The sequence below is a fragment of the Phaethon aethereus genome (assembly GCF_964289735.1).
Source record: "Phaethon aethereus genome assembly, chromosome: 3".
Taxonomy (NCBI): Eukaryota; Metazoa; Chordata; class Aves; order Phaethontiformes; family Phaethontidae; genus Phaethon; species Phaethon aethereus.
In genome coordinates, this window is record NC_138576.1 from 107,257,277 (window position 1) to 107,280,883 (window position 23,607).

At 42.1% G+C, this 23,607-nt stretch overlaps 1 protein-coding gene across 2 annotated transcripts in view; it reads left to right on the plus strand.

The window, feature by feature from the left end:
* Positions 1 to 23,607, plus strand: part of TGFB2 (transforming growth factor beta 2) — a 66,055-nt gene that overhangs the window by 22,609 nt on the left and 19,839 nt on the right. The window contains exons 2-3 of one of the 2 annotated variants that reach the window (XM_081997163.1): positions 22,296 to 22,329; positions 22,678 to 22,865. In XM_081997163.1, the coding sequence (XP_081853289.1) occupies positions 22,296 to 22,329; positions 22,678 to 22,865 (222 nt within the window). The remainder of the gene's footprint in view (positions 1 to 22,295; positions 22,330 to 22,677; positions 22,866 to 23,607) is intronic. The other variant, XM_081997164.1, reaches the window with a different exon arrangement.

The window sequence follows — 23,607 nt, forward strand, 5'->3', positions numbered from 1 at the left end:
GAGAAATAACTTCCAAGCATTTTCTCTCAGGCCCCTATTTTGAAATAACCAAATGAATTAAGAAAGCAACTTTTTCATATTCTTTTCAAGAAATGAAAACAAAGCCGTATCATCTTTCTGACTGAGTGTACAATATTGGCTACATTTGCTATTCCAGAGCATACAGTTGATATTTATGAGAAACATAATATTCTGGGTTCTTTGGGTTGTTTCTTCGGATACAGACTACTTGAGTTTCATGCCAGTGCAGTACCTGGCCTAGGTCTCTAGGACAGTGGTTCTTCGTCTCCTCTGATTATTAGTGATTTCCGAGCATCATTTTTTCCAATGGCCTATATTTGATCCCATGGATTATGTTACTTTGCACATGAGCTCATCTTTTTCGCTTTTCGTCTCTCTTCTCTTTTGCTTCAAGTCTCGGTGTCTCCCTTGCTGTATCCAGGCGTCCTTCCCTCCACCCTTTGGGGGAGCTGGCAAGGGAGAAGGGGGCATTATGTCTTTGCAGTGCTTTAGGCAAGCAGTGCCACAGTTTAACTGAAGATGTGGTTTTTCATAAGTAGGTGCTGTTCACCTAATTGTTACATTAGCGCTTTCGCAACTTCTTTTGAAAGTGAACTGTATGTTCATGAACTGGATGCTTAGCTGCCAAAACTTCAAGCAGCTGTGTCCACTGCAGGGAGCATGCCCTGATTTATTCCAGCTGAGCTGAGAGCAGTCTGCTTCTGATGTGCTTGCACTGTATTTCTTTTAATTCCTTTTTGAACTAAACTGCAGAGTTCTAATTTTTATAAGTGGCAAATCTGGAGGGTAGGTGAGCCATCCTTAATCTCCCCAAAACTTGTTGGTGTTTCTGTGTGAGAAGTCACTGATTACTCTTTCCTTATAGACAGTGTAATTAAGACCTCAGCTTATATACGTGGTGGGGTAGAAGATGAGGTTACAAAGGATCTGCTTGGCAGTGGACTGTTTCCCCACTGTTGCTGGTGTGTCCTTTTTCATTTAGTCTACTTTTAAAGGTCAAGTGTACAAGTTTTTGGAAGTTGCCATTTGCATTGCTTTTAGAGACCACCTGGGTTATTGGTTTAAAATAGACTCTTAACTGCCAGCTACAGTTAGGTGAAATATGGAACCACGTCAAACCAAATAGAAAACTACATTGAATATCACAGTCTAAAAAGATGCCTTTTTTTTTTTTTTTGGGGGTGGTGGTGGTGGTAGTGTTTTTTTCAGTTCTTAACTTTACTCTTTCTGGTCCACTCAGTTGTCTTCTCAATTTTTAACATCCTGAGGCCAGTAGTGCCTAAAAAATTAATGCAGAAGTTCCATAACTTCTCTTAGTGAGCAAGGTAGACTCCAAGGTAATGGTATTACTGCCTAAAAATTGCTGTCACTTTTTGATGATTACATGCTTCAGATGTCTCTGTAGGGTTGAGTTTTGATCCATTCCTTTTCCTATAGGTATTCAGTCTTCATTGTCTTTCATCAAACTCTGGAGCTGCTAGATCTCCTTGCTTAGCTCTCCATTTTTCCATTTTGACACTATCCTAATGGAAAGAGTTGTCCAGCACTGAAAGGAAGATTTTTTTTTTTTTTTTTTTTTGGTGTGTGATCCCAGTTAATTTCTGTAGTAGAAGACTTATTTTCACCTTTCCTTGCAGTCTGAGAGCATGTTATTTTTGCTGCAGTGTTGCAGTGAGAACTCATTTATCTGCCATACACTATCAACCCTTCTTGTCTTGCTATGTACTTGCAGTTGAAACATTTTTTTAATATTATTTTATCAGTCATTTTAATATTTGTGATTACTTCTTATTATGGCTTTGCACCTTCTAGGTTCCAGCAATGCTTTTGTGTATGTAAAATAACCTATTGTCATTGTTGTGTAAATTTGCAAATGGCAAATAGTTGTTCTTTGTTAGTTGGCATGACTACAGAGTGGTTAGTGGGTGTCCCACACTTCTCATTTGAACATGTGATCCTGTAGTGTTATAACATGTGTGTATCAAATAGACAAAGCCAGGAAAAAGGCACCACCTCCTCATTATAGATGTAATGCATGTATGCATTTTGAAGATGCCTTCACTGTGAATTCTGAAGTTCCACCTCTGAAATGTGGAGTTTTTCCTTTTGATAGTAGGTCAGCCTTGGGTTGGGTAGAGCTAGAGTACTCCTGAATATACTGTGTTTTGTGTAAATATGTATGATATTTCACTGTCCTGTTCTTTTGTATCAGCGCTTAGAAGGGTTCTGCCTCCAGGGTATGCAACCAGTACTTCAAACAAAACACCCAACTCATCAACAAACTCTTTGGACAGTTCCCTGTTTCACAACCTACTTTCCAGTGTGATGTTCCCTCTGAATATGGTTCTTAAGTATCCTGTGTAATTTGAGCCAGTATTGTATGACTAAAGCAGTAAAGAGTATTTCTGGAGCCCTACTTCTGTAGGCACAGGTCAGCTGAATACCTGCAGAGCCCCACCAGTAGGAAGTATGACTAATAATGCATGTAGAGCAGAAAATTTAAAACTTGTTGTGAAGAGCCACCATAGTTTTCATGCTCCTTTGATCTAATGTGTTTTCAAATCATTCTTTAGATTATTCCGAGAAGCCACTGATGCATTCCTAGTCTGTTTTGATCTTTAAGAAATGCAGACATTGCCTCTGTAATTGCTATCCATATTCATTATCTCAGTCATGGTGTTGTATGATGCAATTTGTGGAGCTCTTTTACTGAATGTGATCTCTGTCTGGAGTCTGCGTTAGTTTTGGATCCTTCTGAATCATAAATGGTCAGAACATCTTTTTCTAATATTTAGTTGGATATCATCTTGTTAGTCTGAAATACGTATTCTTTTATATTTTTGGTTTCTTCATGTGCATATATGTGTGTGTGTGTGTATGCATGCCTCTTTCTCTAGTGAATTTTGTCTCAAACATTTATGCATGCCCATGAAAGCAGAAAGTAAGTTGCTTGCAAATATGAACTCAATTTTTTTTGCAATGATTGCAAAAATTATAAAACAAAATAGGTGAAGCTTCAGGTAGAGGTAAAGGGTTGAAATTAATTGACCAAAAATCACCATTAAAAATAGCAGGCAAAAAGTCCTTTATTGTTAAGCTTGGGTGTAATTCCATTGTCCTGGCAATTCTTTGAGCCTGCTCGTGGTGATGTGTCTGTACCCCTGTCACTCGGGTGCCTCTGGTGCAGAGCTGTCCTACACCACAGTTAGATTATCCTGATTTCTCCTTCAGTGTGTGATAAAACACACCAATAAAAAGCAATCAGAAACTTAGTGATGTATCTCTCAAAGCCAGTCCTCTGCAGAGGAGTCTGAAGCAGGTGGCCACGCTCGGAGTGATTGATATTCATAGTGTCTCAGGGAAAGACATTTATCTTGTGCTTTGGAAAGTCCAACTGGATCCACCTAACTGTTTTATTTGGCCATACGAAAACTAGTCTAGCCTTGTAAACCTGAACACTCAGCTATGAATAGCATAGACAAGAACTGAGTGCCCACTACGGTACGAACTTGTGCCATTTCCCTATGTGTTAACCTGTTGCAAGAAGGGGACACGCTATAAAATAACAGTCAAGTCTCCTTAATGCCTTGTGTTACCTTCTGTATTGCAAAAATAGAGTATGTACCTGCAGCAGCAGCCATTGCAGTGAACTGTACCGTTCTGTTTGTTCTCCTTATTATTCCCCAATTCTCTTCTTCCATTCCAGACACTAGAAGGTTAAAATATAAAAAGTGTATATATTGTAACAAAAAACTTAATCCTTTTTCAATCTGTATATGATTTTACTCCAGACAAGGCAATTTTCCAGATTTACATTAACCAAAATTTGGAATGGGATGGTTTAAAAACTCAGAAGGCTGTCTAGGACATCTTACTATATTAGCCTGAAATGTTTCAGGAAAATGATCTTCATTTTCTCCTTTTTTTTTTTTTTTCTTTTTTTTTTAAAGAATATCAGAAATAACAAAGTTTTGTCATAGCAATAACAAATATTAGAACTTGAAAAGCTCTAACTCTTGACTATAGTTTTTTTGGCAACACAGTTAATTTTTTTTTTTTTTTTAAATCATATTACTGTTCTGGAGCGAGCTGGGGAGGCTCTCATTTGCTCACAGTGGCATTATTTACTCACTTTTAATGTGCTTGGACCAATAAAGGTTGGAGACCACAATTTAGATCAGGTAGGAAAAGGGTGGTTTTGAGTAAAAAGTAGACTGTTGGAGTAAATCACTTCTAGTCATCAGTATCTAGAACATTTCTAGCACTGGGATAAAAAGATGTTCAAATGGAACAAGGTCTGAGAAGCAGTGGTCTTCCCACATCTTGCCACTAGTCAAAGGTTTTTGCATAAGCACCTGTGCTGAGTATTGGTGTCTTTTCAGATTCAAATGGATTTTGCTTGTTTCTGCTTTGTTTTCTGAGAGGTAAAACCTGCATCTTGGTCCAGGGCAACTCAGTTCCAGATCTGGTATCAACAAGGAGAGGTTGAAGTGAAGCCATTAGTTAACAATATTCTGTTTCTCTCATGTCTAGTATTAAGCTGAGATCTGTCTATTGCCTTGGCCGTCTCTCCTTTACAACCAGAGAAGGTGGGAATGTTCTTGCCGGTGGCTGTGGCAGACCATGGCAAGATACTGTCCTCTGCACACATAGCAATCTATCTTTACCTGCCAGTAGGGTCTCGTTATCTGTAAGCAGTTTGGGTGGCCAGGCTTAATGGTAAAAGAATTCGTTAGCTGGTGGTTTAATATGGGGGGGGTGGGGGGCGTTTAGTATTCTGTTTAGCCTTAGGGCAGCTGTCCTAAAGGGATGTCATTATGGAGTAGTCCTCTTTCCTTAGCTTTAGTAGAGAAATGCATTCCTCACATGTGAAGAGAGTGGGCTTTCATGCTTCTGAGGATTAGGTTAGCAACACGTCATTTTCTGCCTCGAGGTATGTCAGCACCATATAGTCTATATGTAGATTAGTATAGTAATATTTGAGGTAAACTTTGTATCACTGAGATGACTTTTGTTATTAACACCATCTCTCAGAGGAAATATTGGACACCTCTAGTTTATGCTTATTGCGTAGATGTTTTAGTTGGGTCATCTTTGCTCCTTTCTCAGGCACTACTAATTCAACAGTTACAGCTTCAGTCAGGTAAACCATTTAGGTGGACAGTTCTGTAATTTGTAAAAGGAGGAAAATCCATTTACATTTAGTTACACTGCCACTGAGAAAGTCCTGGGCTGCTGACTGCTCTGGAAGAAGGAGAAAGATATGGGTTTATATCTTATCTATGCTTTGAATTCTACACAGTATATTATAATTTTTCCCTGTCCTGATCTATAAATGCTTCTGGAACAAGTCAGTGCACCTCACTTAAAGAAGTCTTTACAAAGTAGCCAGCTATACCATTGAGAGCTAAATATATATTGGTATGTAAGCATGGCCAGCCATTGCATTCATACGGGAGAGAAGTTTTTAAGCTGAGAATCCTGTCTCTTCCTAACTCGTTGTGCTGGACATGAAGCATCTAATCCATGCTGTTAAGTTAGTAGGAGCAAACATTAAATTCAGAAGAGCTCTTCCAGCCTTAGGGGGTCTTGTAGTTCTGAACAGAGCACGTGGAAGCTAGCATTTCTCAAGACTGAGACTGTATGGACACAGCCATAGGTTAGCAGGTGGGAAATGCTTGGAGTTTCCCTTCCCAAGCTGCGCTGGGTGGTGCCATTCAATAATGCTTGATTATAAAGAGAATTTGAATTTTATTGTTGCTTTATGACACTGTTCTTACTCTTCAGTATCAGCTGTATCTTTTGCGTGTAAGAAAGAGGCCAGGTAAATGCATCATTTTCTGCCTTCGTAGCTGTGGAAGAGACATTTGAGCTCTTCAGTCTGGCTTCCCTAATTCATTCAGTGGTAGAGTTAATTACGTAAAGCGGGGCAGTGGTCAAATGTGTGCCAGACCCTCCATCCAGGAATGGCCTTCAGCTGGCCCTCAGTGCTATTCTGTAAACTTTGTTATAAAATGTCAGAGGTTTGCGTGCGTTGGTCCTTGCTGTTGTGCAGATGATAATGTCACAGGGAAGGCTTCTACAGGAGGACAAAGCATGACAAACCAGCCTTTTCTCTTTCTAGAGAAAAATCTCTTTCTAAAGAAAGAGATCTTCTTTCTGTTATCTTACATTTATGAAGGATGATAAATGTAAATATATATTCCAGATTGAAAGATTTATTTGAGACACTGCACTTTTTGGTGAGTCTAAAAAGGCAAGTAGCACTTGTCTCTTTCTTCCCTTAGGAAGGCATTTCTCTTAACTATGGTTTTGACTGGTAAATGATGTTTATATAGTCCTGGGATTTAATATCTTCATTTGAATTTAATAAAGCCAGTTGAATACTGTTTGGCACTAGGCAACAAAGTACATAAATTGGAGTGCCAAGAAGAGACTCTGCTGAGCTCTAGATGCTTCACATTCCAGACCTGTTACCTTGTCAGTGTAATATTTACCGGATTTCAGTCCAGCTGGAGATGAAGAGCAGGCCTATGAAGAAGAGGGGAGTTAGGGAGATTTTAAGCTTGAGGAAGAAAAGCTTGAATGAGCTGGTACAGCATGCTAAATTCTTCCTGGGTAATTGATTTACATGAAGATGTGTAAAGAACAGTCACTTGTGGGCAGTTTACTCAGGCTAAAGTCAACATGCATGACAGTAAAATAAAAACAGAAAAAGGGGGAGGAATGAAAGGTCTACTCTCACTGTGGATGAAAAGCCCCAATCTTTGCAGGGAGAATTGTGCTTGCAACGTGAACAGATTCTTACAAGGGCACAAGAGCAGTCTTCACACTTTTGCTCCTGGGCACTTTGCTTGTAGCCAGATGGCTTTGTCTAGTCAGAGGACTTCTCCTTTAGAGGAGATCATGGTCCACAGTTCAGCCAGTGCTTGAAATCCTTTCTACAAACAAAGCTGGTAAATTAGCAAAGCTGAATGACTGAACTCATAAACATTTCTAATCTGTGCAAATAATAAAATCCAAAGCCTGAGAAGAAATGAGGAAGATTTGCAAAATCACCCCAATATTGCATGTTTCAGTCCCATGTGAGTGCTGCTGGAGAATGATTTCAGATTCTTGTCTACCAAACTGAATTATCAGGAAGAAGCTGGATCCAGTTCAGTTAGACTTTATTGGATTATGCCTTCATGCTATTGTAGCTGAAAAAAATGCTACGATTCCAAATGTGATGTGTAACAATTGTGCAAATTCCTTAATCCTGTTTTCCATTCATTTATGCAGTAATTAAAACCATAGACCTGGAAACTATTTTCACAGGCAGCTTTCATTTGCAGAGGCCTATTTAATTTTCTATTTTATGACTGTATATTTAATTTTACTCTTTTCCGCTTCCAGAACAGAGTGAAACTTGATGGTGTTACCTTCATTATCAATCTGTGTATTGGCTTGGTTTCTTACAAGTTGTACCTTATTCCACTGTACAGAACATGACAGTGTAATTGTGGGGTTTTTATTTTTTTATTTCATTTTGTTCTCCTTAGAGGGCACTACAAAATGCTCTAATGAAAGAATAATCATAAGCTTAAAGAGGAAGGAAGGTTTTAAAGGACTAATTGAAGAGGGGAAATGGCTCAGTGGTTTAAAGGAATGAAATGATGGGAGAGGTCCAAGTGAGATGAGGCAGCAAAAGTAAAAGAACTACCACCAACTGTGATGAATGATAGACCTGCACTTAAAAACTGTGGTCATGGGGCTGTATAAGTGTGCAGATAGAGGGAGGAGAAGGATAGTTCACGGTTTGTTCAGGAGGCAGCAGTTCAAAGGTACATTGCCTTACATGGTAGTCTGCAGCCATAGGTAGCAGGCAGTACTTTGTGCTCCAGACTTATGGCAGTAGGGCACTACCCCTTCTAGGTTAGGTCCATGTTAACAGGAAAGGCAACTTAGGACATGATTTATAGTATACTTTTACTCAGTACAGTCATCTGTAATGGAGCAAAGACTGCTGGCCTGCTGGGTTCTGTGGGATGCACTATTTAATTTGATCTCTGTGCAAGGGATCTCTGTTAACCAACTTCCACCAGTTAAAACTGTACTCTTTCGTAAAAAGAAAAAAAAATTTGGGATACTGGATAGCTCTATCTAGACTGAAATTTAATCCAGGCTAGGGAGGCCTGGAGAGCGCTAGCAGCAGGTGGCTGTCCATTGGCCAGCTTGAGATGAATGGGATGAGCTCAGCCTAGTGGGTAAATCTGCAGGTTTGTGGAAAGTTGACGCTCATTTTCATCTCTCTCACCAGCGGTTTGAACTGGAAGGCCGCTAACAGCATAGGCATGAAAGTTGTCACCCACTATTCCTCCTGCACAGAGGAGCCCTTTTCAAAACACAGAGGTTGGGTAGGTTGGGAAACCAGTAACAAAAATCACATTGCAAGTGTGAGGTGCGTGAAAGATTTGGTCCTGTGAGCTCTCCTCAGTCTGAGGACCTTCAAGAGGACTGGATTCACCCCATTCTCCCTCACTGCTATGGGTTCTGAGGCAGGAAAGCTTTTAAGCATATGGCTGTGTAGGAAAGCTCATAGGATGACTACAGCAGGACTGTGTTTAAAGTGAAGCCAATGCCTATGCTCTTTCTCTGAAGCAGAATGCTAGGCTTCTTGCCTGTTATTCTACTAAATATTCAAACTGATTTTACCACTTGCCTCGCATATATGCACTTCGAGTTGGTTGAATCACCCTGCAGATGAATAAGAGTGGAAATAAAATATTTGACTTGAAAACAAGAGAAATGATAATTGTATTATTCTGCGCTAAGGTAGAGAGACACGTAAACACAGCAGTATGAACAGCTTAAAATTAATTGTGAAATAGGCTGAGAATGTCTTTTCACTGCCATTTCCTTGATTTCAACACCACCGAGTTTGTCATGTATGACGGCTTTGTGGTTGTTGTGACACTGTTGGAGAAAATTGGATTTGGGGAAAGTTTTCTTAGTTCTTTAAATAATTCAAAATGTTTTCCAGTTGTGCTTTTTTCTTTCCAGTGCAGCTTTGTTCTGCAGTGGTACATTTTGGTGTAAAGTAGATTTTCGTGTAGTGTTGAATCGCTGTGGCAGTGTATAATTACTCAGGATATATCCAAGGGATTTCTAGCCATCCTCTTGGGTTTCATAACAATATTTGCAATTAGAAGCCCTTCTACATAGAAAATTAAAATGCAGATGCATATTCACGGGCTTAAAACACAGCTCAAGTCAACCATCACTAAAAGGCACAAGTCGGAGCCTGTGATGAGTGTGTTTGCTGTCAGAGTGCAAGCTGTACCAAACTGACATTTAGTGAATGGACTAATTTTACAGACATAGACATATGACAGGTAACCATAGCTTACCTTAAAAGAAGTATTAAATCCATTTCCTTGGAGAGGTTAGCCTTAAAAACGTACTCGCCTGATTTCTAGCATTGAAAGTGCATGCCTGTTCTCATGTCGAAAATCATGATCCTCCTCACCAGAGCTGCCTTCTGGGGTCCCAAAAAGACCACCCTGGTCTCCCCAGGTCTGGGGGGATCTGACCCAGGTTGTCCCTGCAGGACCGCTGTCCTGTGGCTCTCGTGACCAGCCTGACCCTGTGGGCTGGCTGCCTTTTCTGTCTTCAGTGTTGCTGGAGGAGTACCCCCTTCTTTGCCTGATTTGTGGAGCACCCATGGACGCAGGGGCATCCTGCCCATGGGCGCAGGTTGCGCTGGGGCTGCAGGATGCTTCCGTCCCCCCTGCTGCCTCGGCTTCGGTGCCTGCAGAAGCCCTGAAGCTGGGAGGAAGGAGAGATGGGGAGCGTGCGCAGCTGTGTGCAGGCATGCCAAGCTCCTCTTGTATCTTGACAGGGAGAATAGATTTATAACAGAAGCCCTGGGTTTTTTCATTTTTTTTTTGTGAGTCTGATGGATTCAATAAAAGTATGTCTGCACAATATATTATTTTAAATATAGCTCATTAGTAAGTTGGCACTGAGATAACACCGTGAAGCCAGTTTTAATCCTGCTGGCTGGGCTGTCAGTGCAAGTGAAATTCATGAGAAAGGTGCCAGGAAGAGGAAGGATTTAAAAAAATAATACACATGCATAGACTTTTTCAAACACACGCCCATACATCTAAGCTTACACCTAATCTGCTGTTGAGAAGAGAATGTGAAATGTTTTCTGAGAAAAAATTATTCAAGGTTACTTGGGTTTTGGGGGTATGATGACTGCTTAAGGGGTTTTAGGCACTGCAGTCAGCATCCTGATGTCTCTGTAAAGCAATACAATATACAAGTAATGCAGCTGGCCTTGTGATCATGTCTGCCTCTTCAGCCTGCTGATGGAGAGTTCTCTTGTTAGGGATCGCTTCTGAAGATAGCACTTCAATAGCATGCAACCAGAAGAAGGTTGGGAAATGAAAGAGAAAAAAGATCTTTGTTATGAGGAAAGCTGTTGGTCAGTGGTCAGTCTTGTGAACAGCAGAAAGTTCATCTGATCTGTTTTAAGTCAGTGAGGTCATTGCAGCCATAAAAACTCAGCTGAACAGTGCCAGCAAGTTAGGTCTTACTTTGCCATGAGAAAGGTTGGCTTGTGTTCCCTGGTGAGTTTTTCTTTTTGCTCCTCTCAGCTCTCCTCTCCCCTTTCCTCTAACAGGAGGTAGACGATTGTACTTGCAATTCTTGCTTATGATGCCTAGCTGAAAGAGGAGCAGCCCTTCATGGAGAGAGATGAAAGACACTAGGAGTATTTTTCTTACATTCCAGTGTAAGCAGAATTGCAAAGTACATAGCTGAGAAATTTCCAAACACAACATACATCTATTTACATATTTGATTTCAGTGGTGATACATGATAACCTGGGATTTCATTCAAAGGATCCTGATGAGGATTTGAAAGGAGTTCTTCCCTGAATGTTCACAAAATAACTGCCGAAAGCTGAAGGACCTTTTGTTGGCAAACTAAATTCACAGAGAACAGGAGGCAGAGAGACAATTTTCTTGTGCTGAAAATCCTCTCTTTGTTTACAAGTGTGGGGATAAATTCCTGGCCCTTTTGAAAGCAATGGGAGTGTTTTGTTGGTGACTTCAGTAGGACCAAAACTTTCCTCAGGTTTTGGAGAGGCTTTGGTGTAACTCTATAACTTGTTCTAACTCCTGTTGATGGATGCGGCAGCTTTCCTGTTAGCTTGTCGTGCATCTTCCCAGCAGAAAAGGATCTGTCAGCTGCTGTCGTGAATGCATAGTCATGGGATTGCTACGATGGCATCCGATACACAAGTGAGGGACACATCTGAAGAGGTGTTTCTCTTAAAAACGTAGTGTTGCATAGGCAGTGATGAGATGACAGGGGGGTTATGTTTGAGAGGGAGAGCTGCTGAGCTCTTTTGTTATCCCATATGTTTTAACCTGCCATAAGATTAAGATTTCTTTGTTGAGAAACAAAGATAGCAGTATGGTTTGTGTTTACATTCCCTCTTGGCTCCTGTGCATGACAGGTGATGTGTAAATAGCACATTGAGGAGAATTGGGGTCAGACCTTTCAGATTTTCTAAAACGCATGGAGATTTGTATATGCTGAAAGATGGCCCAAAATGGAAAAATCAGCATTTGCTGCTCTCCAGAATACTCCCGAGTAATTAGGTTACCCCAATTAAACATTGCTCAACGGCTCATAATTTAGACCTGAAAATAGCTCTCATGTCATGCATTACCCAGCGCCTGCATTTCAGCATGGATGAGAAAACAAGCCAACAGCCTGGAAAGCTTTAAAGGCAAGCAGAGGGGAGGGTCTGGTGAGCTCACGTGAGGGAGTTTTTCTTCAGGAGATTGATTTTCAAGCAATCTTAAAGGCAGGGGCAGGAAGTGTTCACTGAGCACCATGTGCCTGAGGGGGACTCACAGGTGTTGCCATGTGAGGTGGTAGTTTACCCCCATTTCCAGCTACTCCAGCTTTTGCAAATAGACAAATACCCTTTCTTGCTGGGAGAGAAAGATCAGGCATGGGACTGTGCCATGCATGCTGCTTTGTCCAGAGAGGGCCCATCCCCTTGGAGAGACTGCACTCTCGTTTTTAAGAAATAGGAGTATTTGGCAGTGGTCACACCAAGTCTGCCTTGGGTTGGGGTTTTTTTGGTTTTGTTTTCCTAAAAGGGACTGGACAGTTTCCCCTTTCATTTTAGCGAGAGGCTTCAGTGATTTGAAATGGCTTTTGATCCTCCTCCAGCTTCAGAGGTTTGGATCCAGGCAGTTGATTCAAGGCTTAGTGCTCACTCTGACTCTTCTGTAAGTTAATATTCAGAGTTTCGTTTTACAGCAGAAGCAGCCTTCTGGGCAGCCTTTGCTTTCTTCAGAGTTGCAGATGAAAAGTGCACTTTCTTAGGGACATTCAGTCTTACTCAACAGAATGCACTCTCGGGACAAGAGTTTGTGGGATTGTGGCTTGTAATTGCCTTGCGACTGCCCTGTGGCTGCAAAGTAGTAACAACACAAGGTTTTGCAATCTCTGTGCTGATTTACCTTAGCATACATTTGAAGATGTAAACTCATGGATGCAGTCTGTAGTCCTTACTTACAGGTCTCTTCCTACAAGTGTTTCCTTTTTGTTCCGAACAGCCTGCACAGGCAACTGATTTCCTCCAAAATAAATTGTGTAAGCTTGTGTGGAAGGACTATGCACTGAGGTATGTGTTTCTCAAGTATTTTTCCTCCCAATCCTGAAATTTATTCAGATTTTCTAATTTTCTTTGCAAATGAGCAGCGCTGGGGGACGGGGGAGGCACAGAGAGAGGATTAGACTGACATCTGTCAGGAGATACACTGCAGTGCTTACAGCTGACCGTGAAAACGGTTATTCTGGGAGTGTTGTTTTTTGATTGCACACAGTGTTTCTTTCCATAAACTGGTTAGTTCTTGCTGCCTCTGCTCTGACAGCATGTCACTTTGGTGGGGTATTTGTTCTTTAATGGTCCAGCTGAAGAAAATACAGGAGCTATCACACTGACACCCAGTATGGACCAGTGGACCAGTATTGTATGGACCAGTTAGATGAAGGCTGGAGATGACACATCGTATCAAAAGAAGGGAGGGAGAAGAAGGGTGCACAGAGGATTTTTCTGACTTTTCTGGTAGGTTTTTTTTCTGGGTAGCCCAGTGGCTTGGCCTCTAATCCTGCAGGTATGATTTTGAATTTTTTAAAATCTTTATTTTCTACATATGTGGCTACACTCCAGCTCACAGAGACTGACAGAGAATTTTGTTTTAGGTGTTTGGGCAAAGTGAGACAAGGAGAAGGCAAGGTGTAAGGTCATGTCTCAGCACCCAAGGCAGGGGCTAGCTGGCGAAGAGAGATCCAGCTCCATTTCAGTGCCAGAACCCAAAACTGATTTTCAAAAGACCACAGGAACACTTAGGCCCTTTGAAAATCGGGCCAGAAGCATCCACTTGAAAGACTTCATTCTAGGGACATTTGGAAAAATTAAAAAAAAAAACCAACAAAAAAAGGCTCCTCAAAATACTGAGTGCTAAACACTTGAAAATCTGGTCTGGTCTTTAAAGCCTGGTTTAAAGCACAAAAGAGGTTAATCGCTTTCTGCTCGCTGCATATAGCATTTGTAGCATGGTCTGGGAAGGGAAACTGCATCTTTCTCTGGGAGCCTGCGCCCACGTTAACTCACTGTCCGCTTGCAGCAGGAGTGTGTGCGGTAGCAATGCCTCTCTGCCATTCGCAGGAGAAAGATTGCGTGGACTTTGAGGCTTTTGGTCATCTTCTCAGATAAAGCAGAATGCTCCTGCAGTTTTTCTCTTTGGTATTAAATTTGACTGTCCTTTGCCTTTTGGGTGGTAGAATAGCTGAAAACCTTTTTCAAGAAGGGTTCATTTGGGGGATCTGTCATAACCCAGACATCTTGGCTGTTGGTGTTGCACCTCAGAGGAGGTGAACAAACATAGGTGATGTTGGCCCAGCAGTTTTTCTTTGCATGGTACCTGTAGGAGAAGGGAGGACAGAAGAAGCCATAGCTGATTGATCAAAATAGATACTTTGTCTTCCTTCTTTCTAGCTGGTGTGGGTAGTATGGATTTTTTCAGGCTAAGCAGCATTTTGGACTGAGCCTATGAAGACTAGGAGCTTCATGAGAATAAAGTTTTGCTTTAAAGGTTTGCTATGCAACATCAATGATTTGAGTTTTATTTTACTACTTGTCTTTTACTACTTAACCTAAATCTTAACTCTTAAGTGGCTAATTACACTGTCTCGGCATCCTTACTATGGCAGTTGCATTTTGACCCAAAGATGACTGCAGGATGTTTTTCACCATTATAGAAATCAAAAATACAAAATACAATTACATAAGAGTGTTAAAGTCCATCAAACTCCAGACCAATAGGAGTACCATGAAGGAATTAATTATTTGGGTAACTGGAAACCAGACTACCAGATCACTGTGCTATTGAGGTCATAGCTTTGTCTAGTCATCTTTTGCATCAGGCTTGGAGAAGCAATGAGAAAGTAGTAGCAGAACCAGAAGGCCCTTGTCAGATTTTAAGGAACACATAATTTCATAAGCAAATCTTTAGAAAATTCCATCTTTGCCTCATTGTACCTCTTCAATCTGGAGAACATCCTGGGGTTGTTTCCTTTTCATATGTTGTCATAAATCTTAGTGTGTTTTAAAAGGGGAATAGCAAGCGGTTCAACAGTGAGATTAAACCACGTCATATATATGTCACAAAATCTGGTAAATATTCTGCTCTAAACCCATGCCCACCTAGACCTTCACTGCTGTATATTTTGTGGACATGTGGAGCTTGACAGACAGTGTAGGCAGAAAAAATAAACCATGTGTTTGTGCTGTGTGAGCATTGCCAAGCATCTTTGCTGTGAGCACTCTAGAAGTCTGTTAGTGACATTTATTGAGTCTTTGTAGCCAGTTTATGGCATAATAATTGTATGTATGGATTCCCTGCTGCATATCAGGAGCTCATTGTTGTCATTACAGAGAAAAAGTTAGCCAAGATAGGAAGAAGTTACTGAAATAAGAAAACGTCTTCAGGATTGGCTTCTGTTAGCATAACCGGTGAAAGTAAGTCGCGTTTAAAGAGCTGCAGTCCCTGTAGGAGTGAGTTTTTGTTTCTTTGGTTTTTCTCCAAGGGGAATCACCTCAAGACTCTAAAATCCATTGTCTTAGTGAAGCTGTATTGAGGCTTCCTTGTGTGACCACAGGGACGGGTCCAGGGATCAGTATTGGTGGTAGAAGAGGGAAATGGTTTCAGTCTTCAGTTGTTCCGATGTTCAAAAAGGGCCATCCAGCAATTGGATCCCCAGCCTTTTCTCTTTCAGACAGTCTGATGAAGAAAGCTCTGTCTTCCTTTATGTATGTATGTCTGTCTCTTGCTAAGCATCAGCATATCTATGTGCAGTAAATACCAAGACTGAAGGTATCAAGGAATGTGGAGTCTTGAACCTTCCACTCCTTTTTGACATGGATAGATTATGTATCTAGGAATCATTCAGTGGAAGATGCCAGGCTGCCAGCTCCTGATCTGGGTTCTTCATCAAAAAAAGTTGCAATAACAGAACACACACATGTTTTGTCTTGCATTGTGCTGTAGGTGCATGCATACTCTGTTCTGCAAAAAGAACTTCTCCAGAGCCATTGGGCCTCAGCTGAAAGCCTTCACCCTCTGTATTTCCAGCAGTTTTTTTCTGACTTTCAGTGCAGTGTCCGTCAGTATCGAATGGTTGATGACAGATGAAGGTAATAGCTCACTGGCAGCTTTGTGAATAAAAACTGGAATACTGGAGTAAGTCTCTTAGACTGCTTTTGTGCTGCCTGACTGAAGCCTTGCTGCAAGAGCCTGGAAGCAATGTCTGAGCAGAGAGTGGCGCAAGTGTTTCTGTCCAAGAGCACTGATGAGCTAATGGATGTGCTCATAACTTAATGTCACAGCAGGGTAGAATTTCAGAGCTAATGAGAAGCTGATGTAAAACTGATTTACCTCGGAGGGCCAGTCCCAGTTCCTAAATGTAACCTGTAGGTCTCCATATTTTGGTTCACTGCATTTATATATCCCCTTTCATTGCAGAGAGGCGGTTTCCAGCAGGATTCTACAGTCACGTCAGGGTCAGGAAGGGTGAGCAGAGTAATTATGCATGGGCTTTAGGAGCCCAGATACATTAAACAAGTTTCTAATTTCTTGGAGAGACTTTCCCTGGAAAAGAGGAGAGGGTTTGTGACCCGAGTGTGCCTGATGGGAAGGATGGGATCCTGCTGGAAAGATGTGCTGTTGCAGCTGACAAGCTGCCCATACTTCCAGCAGTCTTGCGCATGCTGCTTCACTTACCACGTCTGGATGTCCTTAAAGGCAGCCTGACCTGGCTCGTGGCAGGGACCTGTATGTTGAGCAGAGAGTAAAACTCAGACAAGGAGAGAAATGGTGTCATGTTATGCTGCTTGTTACAAAAAAAATGTAGGGTTTGCTATCAGTGAGCTGAAATCTAAACAGCCTAAATGGTCCTAATAGTTAGAGGGGTTAGGGAAGCTTGCCAGAGTGTGGAAAGCATAACAACTGCATTTAATAATAATCAAGCTACTCTCATAAATATTTGCATGTGCTGCTTCAAAGCCTGCTACATGGTCATTCATGTACTGTAGTTAGAAAGACGAGGAGGGGAAAAAAATAAAAAAGAGCGAGAAGAAAAGGGCACTCCGTGTTTTGTAGCTGCCGTAATAAAGAATGGGCAAAGCACCAGAAAGAAAAAGGAAAAGAAACCCTCCAAAGTTTAATAAACACAACAGGGAATAAAAATAAATCTTTGGAGCATTTATTACAAGCCCTTGATGGAAGGATTAGATTGAAGCTCTCAGCCTTTCCAGTGTGGGTGTATGTGTGAAGTCGGCCTGTCTGGCCTTTTCCAATGAGAAAAGAAAAGTTGTTTACATTTCCTAGCTTGGGCTATGCATATAATTGATTTTTTTGTTTCATAGCAGAAATGAAAATTCAGAGGGGGAAACAAAGCCTCGTTTGGATACAATTGAATTTAGGTCTTTTTCCTCGCCAGAACAAAAGCCCAACTCTCAGAAGAGCTGTTTCAAACAGAGTGTTTTGTTTCTCCTGAAGTGTCAGTACATGCAGTACTTGTGAGGAAAGCTGTGGAAGTGCGGGGCTTAGTTCATCAAACACATCCGTGGAAGGCAAAAGTGCCATCCTCTTATGCAGCAGATTCCTGACTTGGGGAACATCTCCAGCATGAAACGAACTCCTTCCATTCCCACTTCTGGTTTAAGGGAGCTTGACTCCATCTCGCTCTTCTCCCAGGAGTGGTGCCTGGGAGTCTACGTGCTATTTTGGATGATCAGTCAGAGGATGTGTTCAGTCTGTCCCTATGACGAGACTGTTGAGTATTTGGGATAGGTCTCCTGCACCCCTCCCATTGGTGCTTCTCTGCTCTGTCAGAGCAGGGCTGCTTTCTGTCCTAGTTGCTGGCATAGGAGCTTAGAGGATGCTGGACAATGAACAAAGTCAGTAAGGAGCACAGAAACCACAGTGTCCTTCATGCACTTAAATACTCACATATCAGAATATGTTTTAACCTGGCAGTTTGGACTGACCTGTGTAAAGCAGCTGATGAAGTTTCAGCTCGTTAAGAAAAGAGAAAAACACCACAAGACTAAAAAAGCTAAACTTGTGATGCTGAGTGTTCAGCAGGCTAAAGGGTGGAGGAGGAGGAGGGATGCTGCCTTCACCTTCTCCAACTGTGTTTTGTAACTCTTGTCTCAACTGTACTGTGATGATTGTGATTATGATTATTACAGCTGGAAGTCTTCAGTTTTTTGAGGGTTGAATTAATGAATAATTTAAAGATGATAAAAATGGAATCTTTCATTGCCTTTACTATTCTTTCTCTCCAAAACAAAAGAAATCTGTGTTTTCCTAGCTACAGGAAACATATTGATTTAATTCCACTCATTAATGATAATGGTTCAAAGAATACTTAAGGAGTCTAGTCTGCAGCAGAGTAACTGTGTTTGCGAACTAACTTGGTCAGAGTCATCTACGGGAGTCATTGGGCCAAAACCAGAGGGGAGCTCAGAGGTATTCAGCCGAGACTGAATTGATACAACTGTCAGGTTAAGGTGGAGTCACAGTGAGATAAATTGCAGTATCTGAGATCACTTAAAGGCTAATCCAAAACCTTGTAGGCTCCATAGGGTTCTTTCCCTTCCCTCAAAGAGAGTTGCAAGTCTCAATTCTCAGTCTTACTGCTGATTAATTTTCAAGTAAAACCCAATTCTGCAGTCAGACATTCTTTTCCAGAGGAAGAGTTCCAGCTAGTAAAAATCCTACTTTTTTCAGCTGTCCACAAATAATGCCCTTTCCTGAATTGACTTCCTGTGGATACTGTTGTGAATGATAGAATAAAGAAATCAAATTTCTAAGGTGGGTTTTTGCAAGATATAAAACTATCTTATAAGAGAGATGAAACTTTTGTAAGACAAGAATTCTTTCTTATTCATTCATTGTGGGTGGAAAGTAAACTCATTCACTGTGAATACAAATACACGTATGCAAACACAAAAACATGCACACCGAAAGAGTATTCCTTCTCTGTCTTCTTTATATATGAAAGAGAGAAAAAATGTAAATGCGAAGATGGTGTACGAAAATCTATTTAGATACATATTCACAGATTTGTAATATACAGTATCTAAAATATAGAAACTGAAAAGAAAGACTACAAATATAGCACAAGAAAGTTCTAGAAATAAGTTAGAAACTAAATATAAATCAAACAGACAGTCAAATAAGTCTTTTCAATCTGAAATAAAGTCAAGATGGACAGGGTTTGTCTGTGCCAGGGCAAATGGCTGGCTGCTAGTTTGGCTTGTCCACGGGGAATGAAATGGTAGGTTCATGCCTCAAATAAATGACAGGGAAGGACAACTTACAACTCATCCTGGAAGCATCAATCTTAAATATACATACTATTATGTTAAATTATATTCCTAGTAGCATTAGGTTTGGCTGAAGAACAAGTAGTAGACTCGGAATTTCCTATAGCAGAAAAGTAAGTTGAAGAGATTATTTCCCTCTTAAGTCAGGATGTAATCTCTGAACCGAGTAGCTTTTATAAGAATTTGCAAAATGTATCAAAATTAAGATCATCATTGCGTAAAGTTAAGCTTTTCTCAGAAGATCTTCCTTTGGTATTTTGGGAGAGACCGGCACTAATGTGTTGCTCGTGGGAGAGAGGAGCAGTTCTGGTGCGGGGCAATTTGCCTCCCTTTTTCTCTGAGTTCTCACTAGAAGGTTGTAGCAGGTTTTTCTGTCAATAAGCCTGGCAGGCAAGACTACTGATCATGGTGTATTAGGTTGTACTTTAGAGCACTGCAGTTGTGAAAATTTGAGAACCATTTTTTTGTTTCTTTAATTAAATGGGATCATAAAGAAGCCTGGGGCTTCCTGTTCATATTTATGGATATTGACCCACTGAACATACTGAGGGTCTCCTTTGGGAAGTACTCTTTCAGATGATTTTTTAAGCATTTTGAGATCTAGTAATCTCTCACGTACAATGAATCTACAGTTGAGGCCAAGATTCTTCCTTTATCATCAAAGATTTTCTCATAGCTAGGATTGTTTTTAGGAGTTTTCACCTCTGATCATTCAAAAAAGAGATTTTGGCCCAATTATGTAGAGGAAGCGTGTTTGTGAATATCATGACAGAACACATTTGCTTTTTTCCTCCTGTGACTGACTTGTACTTTGTATTTATTCCGTAGTCCGTTTGAACGTAGAATTATTCGAAGAGCTGCAGCAAATGGGTTATTAAATGTGTAACTGCAAGTGGTGTTGCCTTGGGTAGCCAGGAGCTGCTGCATTGTTCAGAAGTTCTGGTCATAGCAGCCAGTCTAGAAACACTAAATATTTGGAAGAAGGTCTTTAAGTTACTGATACTCCTTATTGATATGAATAAGTATTATTAAGGATTTATTCCAACTACCTTTAATCATTAGTAGTTAGAAATAAAGGTAAATGTACTGGACTTGGCTTCTCCCATCTCTTTACATAGAAATGGTAACTTGCGTATATTGTATCTGTTAAGAATTATCTATCTATGTCTCTATATATCTATACCTATCTTCCAGAAGAAGGTACTTTGTTTGGTTGATGGATACCTGGATTAATGTCCTGGATAGCCGAAGGAGGCAGCGGAGCAGGAGGCCTTGCTGGGATTTCAGACAAGGCCTGGGTCTTTCCCGGGAGCTGAACTGCTCACCTCCCTAACATGCAGGCTGTCGTCTCCCGCCGCCGCACGGCAAATCCTGAGCTACGTGACTATGGGAAAACGTCCTTTGTAATTATGACCTGAAGTCTCCCCGCTGGCGTGGCCCCGGGGAGGCCTGTGAGGTTTGCTTCCTCAGCTAAAAATCCTTCCTCCCCCAGCCCCCCAGTACAATTTTCCTCTGTCTTCTGTTTATTTGTCCCGTTTTCACGCTGTAAGAGGAAAGGAAACCTTTCCCTTCGGCTTGAATGGAGATTTTTATCAGGGCCTGTGAGTCCTTTCGACCTCCCGCTGAGCGTGGCGCTAGCGTTGGGGAGGGCCTTGCCAGGCGGCCGGGCGAGGAGGGTGGCCGGGGCACCGCACGCAAGTTCCGTCCGTGCTGCTGGCCGGGACGGGGTGGAAAGGCCTCAGGTGATCGCCGAACCCTTTAGGGTAACCCGGGCTGTGCACAAGGGCTCTGCTGCTTAGCCTCAAGCCAGAGTTTACAGCTGGCAAGGAGAAAGAGACTGTTTTGAAACCTAAACTGATGTTTTTAACACCATTCCTGAAGATTTGAGTGTTTTTCTAGCTGTTTTTTCTGCTCTCTCCCCAATATATAGTGAGGAGTGGCTATGTTTATGGCTTTTCCTGCTCCCAAGTGATCAAAATGCACGTAATTATAACATCTGTTATCTGCTTGCCTTTTTCCTCCCTTTCTTCTTCCTCTTTTTCTTCCCACCCTTGTTACTATCATCAGAATGAATATTTTATTCTAATAAAATCATTCAATAACTAAATAGAACACAAAATCTGAAGCTGACTACTTTATACTTCCATGTTCTGGGGGAAAATGATCTTCAGAGAACATACAGATCAGATGAGTTGCCATTGCTTGTTACCTTAGCAGATCCCTGTGTATTGGGTTTGCGTGGCAAGGTTTTGGTAGTGGGGGGGCTGCAGGGGTGGCTTCTGTGAGAAGCTGCCAGAAGCTTCCCCTGTGTCTGACAGAGCCAGTGCCAGCCGGCTACAAGATGGACCCGCCGCTGGCCAAGGCTGAGCCCATCAGCAATGGTGGCAGCGCCTCTGGGGTAAGGTGTTTAGGAAGGGGAAAAGAAACCTGCGCAACTGCAGCTGGAGAGAGGAGTGAGAAGTTATGAGAGGAACAGCCCTGCAGCCCCCCAGGTCAGAGCAGGAGGGGCAGGAGGGCCTCCAGGTGCCGGAGCAGAGGTTCCCCGGCAGCCCCTGGTGTAGACCATGGTGGGGCCGGCTGTGGCCCTGCAGCCCATGGAGCTCCATGGGGGAGCAGATCTCCACCCGCACCTGGGGAGGACCCCACGCCGGAGCAGGGGGATGCCCGAAGGAGACTGTGACCCCGTGGGCAACCCACGCTGGAGCCGGCTCCTGGCAGGGCCTGTGGCCCTATGGAGAGAGGAGCCCAGGTTGGAGCAGGTTTGCTGGCAGGACTTGTGACCCCGCGGGGGCCCAGGCTGGCGCAGGCTGTTCCTGAAGGACAGCACCCGTGGGGGGACCCAGGCTGGAGCAGTTCGTGAAGAACTGCAATCTGTGGGAAGGACTCACGTGGGAGAAGTCCATGGAGGACTGTCTCCTGTGGGAGGGACCCCATGCTGGAGCAGGGGAAGAGTGTGAGGAGTCCTCTCCTGAGGAGGATGGAGCAGCAGAAATGTGTGATGAACTGACCACAACCCCCATTCCCCGTCCCTTGTGCAGCTGGTGGGGAGGAGGTAGAGAAAATGGGGAGTGAAGTTGAGCCCGGGAAGTAGGGAGGGGTGGGGGGAAGGTGTTTTAAGATTTGGTTTTATTTGTCATTATCCTACTCTGATTTGATTGGTAATAAATTAAATTCATTTTCCCCAAGTCTAGTCTATTTTGCCAGTGACAGTAATGGGTGAATGATCTCTCCCTGTCCTAAACTTGACCCACGAGCCTTTCGTTATCTTTTTCTCTCCTCTGTCCAGCTGAGGAGAGGGAGTGATAGAGTGGCTTTGGTGGGCACCTGGCATCCAGACAGGGTCACCCCACCACACCCTGTGAATTCTGTGCAAGTCCGAAGGCATTTACCAGATACCAACTATTGTGATTTTTTCCCAAGTTATAAGCATCCAGGATTTTGCACCAATATGTTGAAAGAGGATTTAAATGCATCACGTGAAATAGAGTTGGAAATGGTTGTTAATCTCTATTAACATGGTATTCCTATAATCAAACACATGTGGTGTTGTTTTGGTTTTTTTTTATTAAATTGTTAATAATAAATTGGCCATTGGAAACTGAATCATGCTACAGATATTTCCCGTGCCAAGGCTGTCTTGTATTACACTGTTTGAAGGAACAATGTATTTTATCATAAAAAAAAATAGTAAAATCACACTGCCTTCTTGCAGATGCCATCCCACCGAGCTATTACAGCCTTTACTTCCGAATCGTCAGATTTGATGTCTCAGCGATGGAGAAGAATGCCTCCAACTTGGTGAAGGCTGAGTTCAGGGTCTTCCGCCTGCAGAACTCTAAGGCACGGGTCTCGGAACAGCGGATAGAGCTATACCAGGTACCGTGACACCTCACATGCTCCTTGTCTCTCCACAGCAATCTAGCCTTGTACCCATTTAACAGGTGGAACAAACCATGGGAAGAAACAGTTGAGTTGTGTCTTTCCAAAGTAGCCTCTTATTTCCCGTGCCTTTCCTAGAAAGGACTTTATTCAAAACTGTATGAATCTGAAATGTGCAAACTTTTTCTAGCAATTGTGGCTCAGGAGTCCCAAAGTTTCAGCATATAAAGGTAAGTGACAGAACAAGACATCAAACAAGTCATCCCCAGGATCTCTGTCTCCCAACACCTGGCCTGTACTGTGGTTTACATAGAAGGTGGCAAATTCCTCTCTCTGGCCTGTGTTCAGGAGGAACTTGTTAACCGTTCCTCACAGAAATCGCGTTGTTAATAATTGAGATTCAAAGCTTAGCAGTTTCAGACCTGGCTTCTGTATAGTGGCCTAGGGATTGAGGCGAGGGAGTGGACAATTCAGGGATTGAGGAGTGAGTGAGAAAATGACCCCATCACTCTCTCACTCCTGAGTGTTGGTAAGATTGATGCCATTTAATCTTTAAAGCCATTAAAGTCACTTACATAGAGTCCGTACGTTTGCGCAAGTATTGTCTAGAGCATATTTCATCTAAAGCATAGTTCACTTTGCTGAGAAACACAGCAACAAAAAGGGACTCAACTCCTAGCCGTTTTATACTGAGTAAAACTCATGGTTGTTCTAGCAATCCAGGACTTGTTCTGCTGAA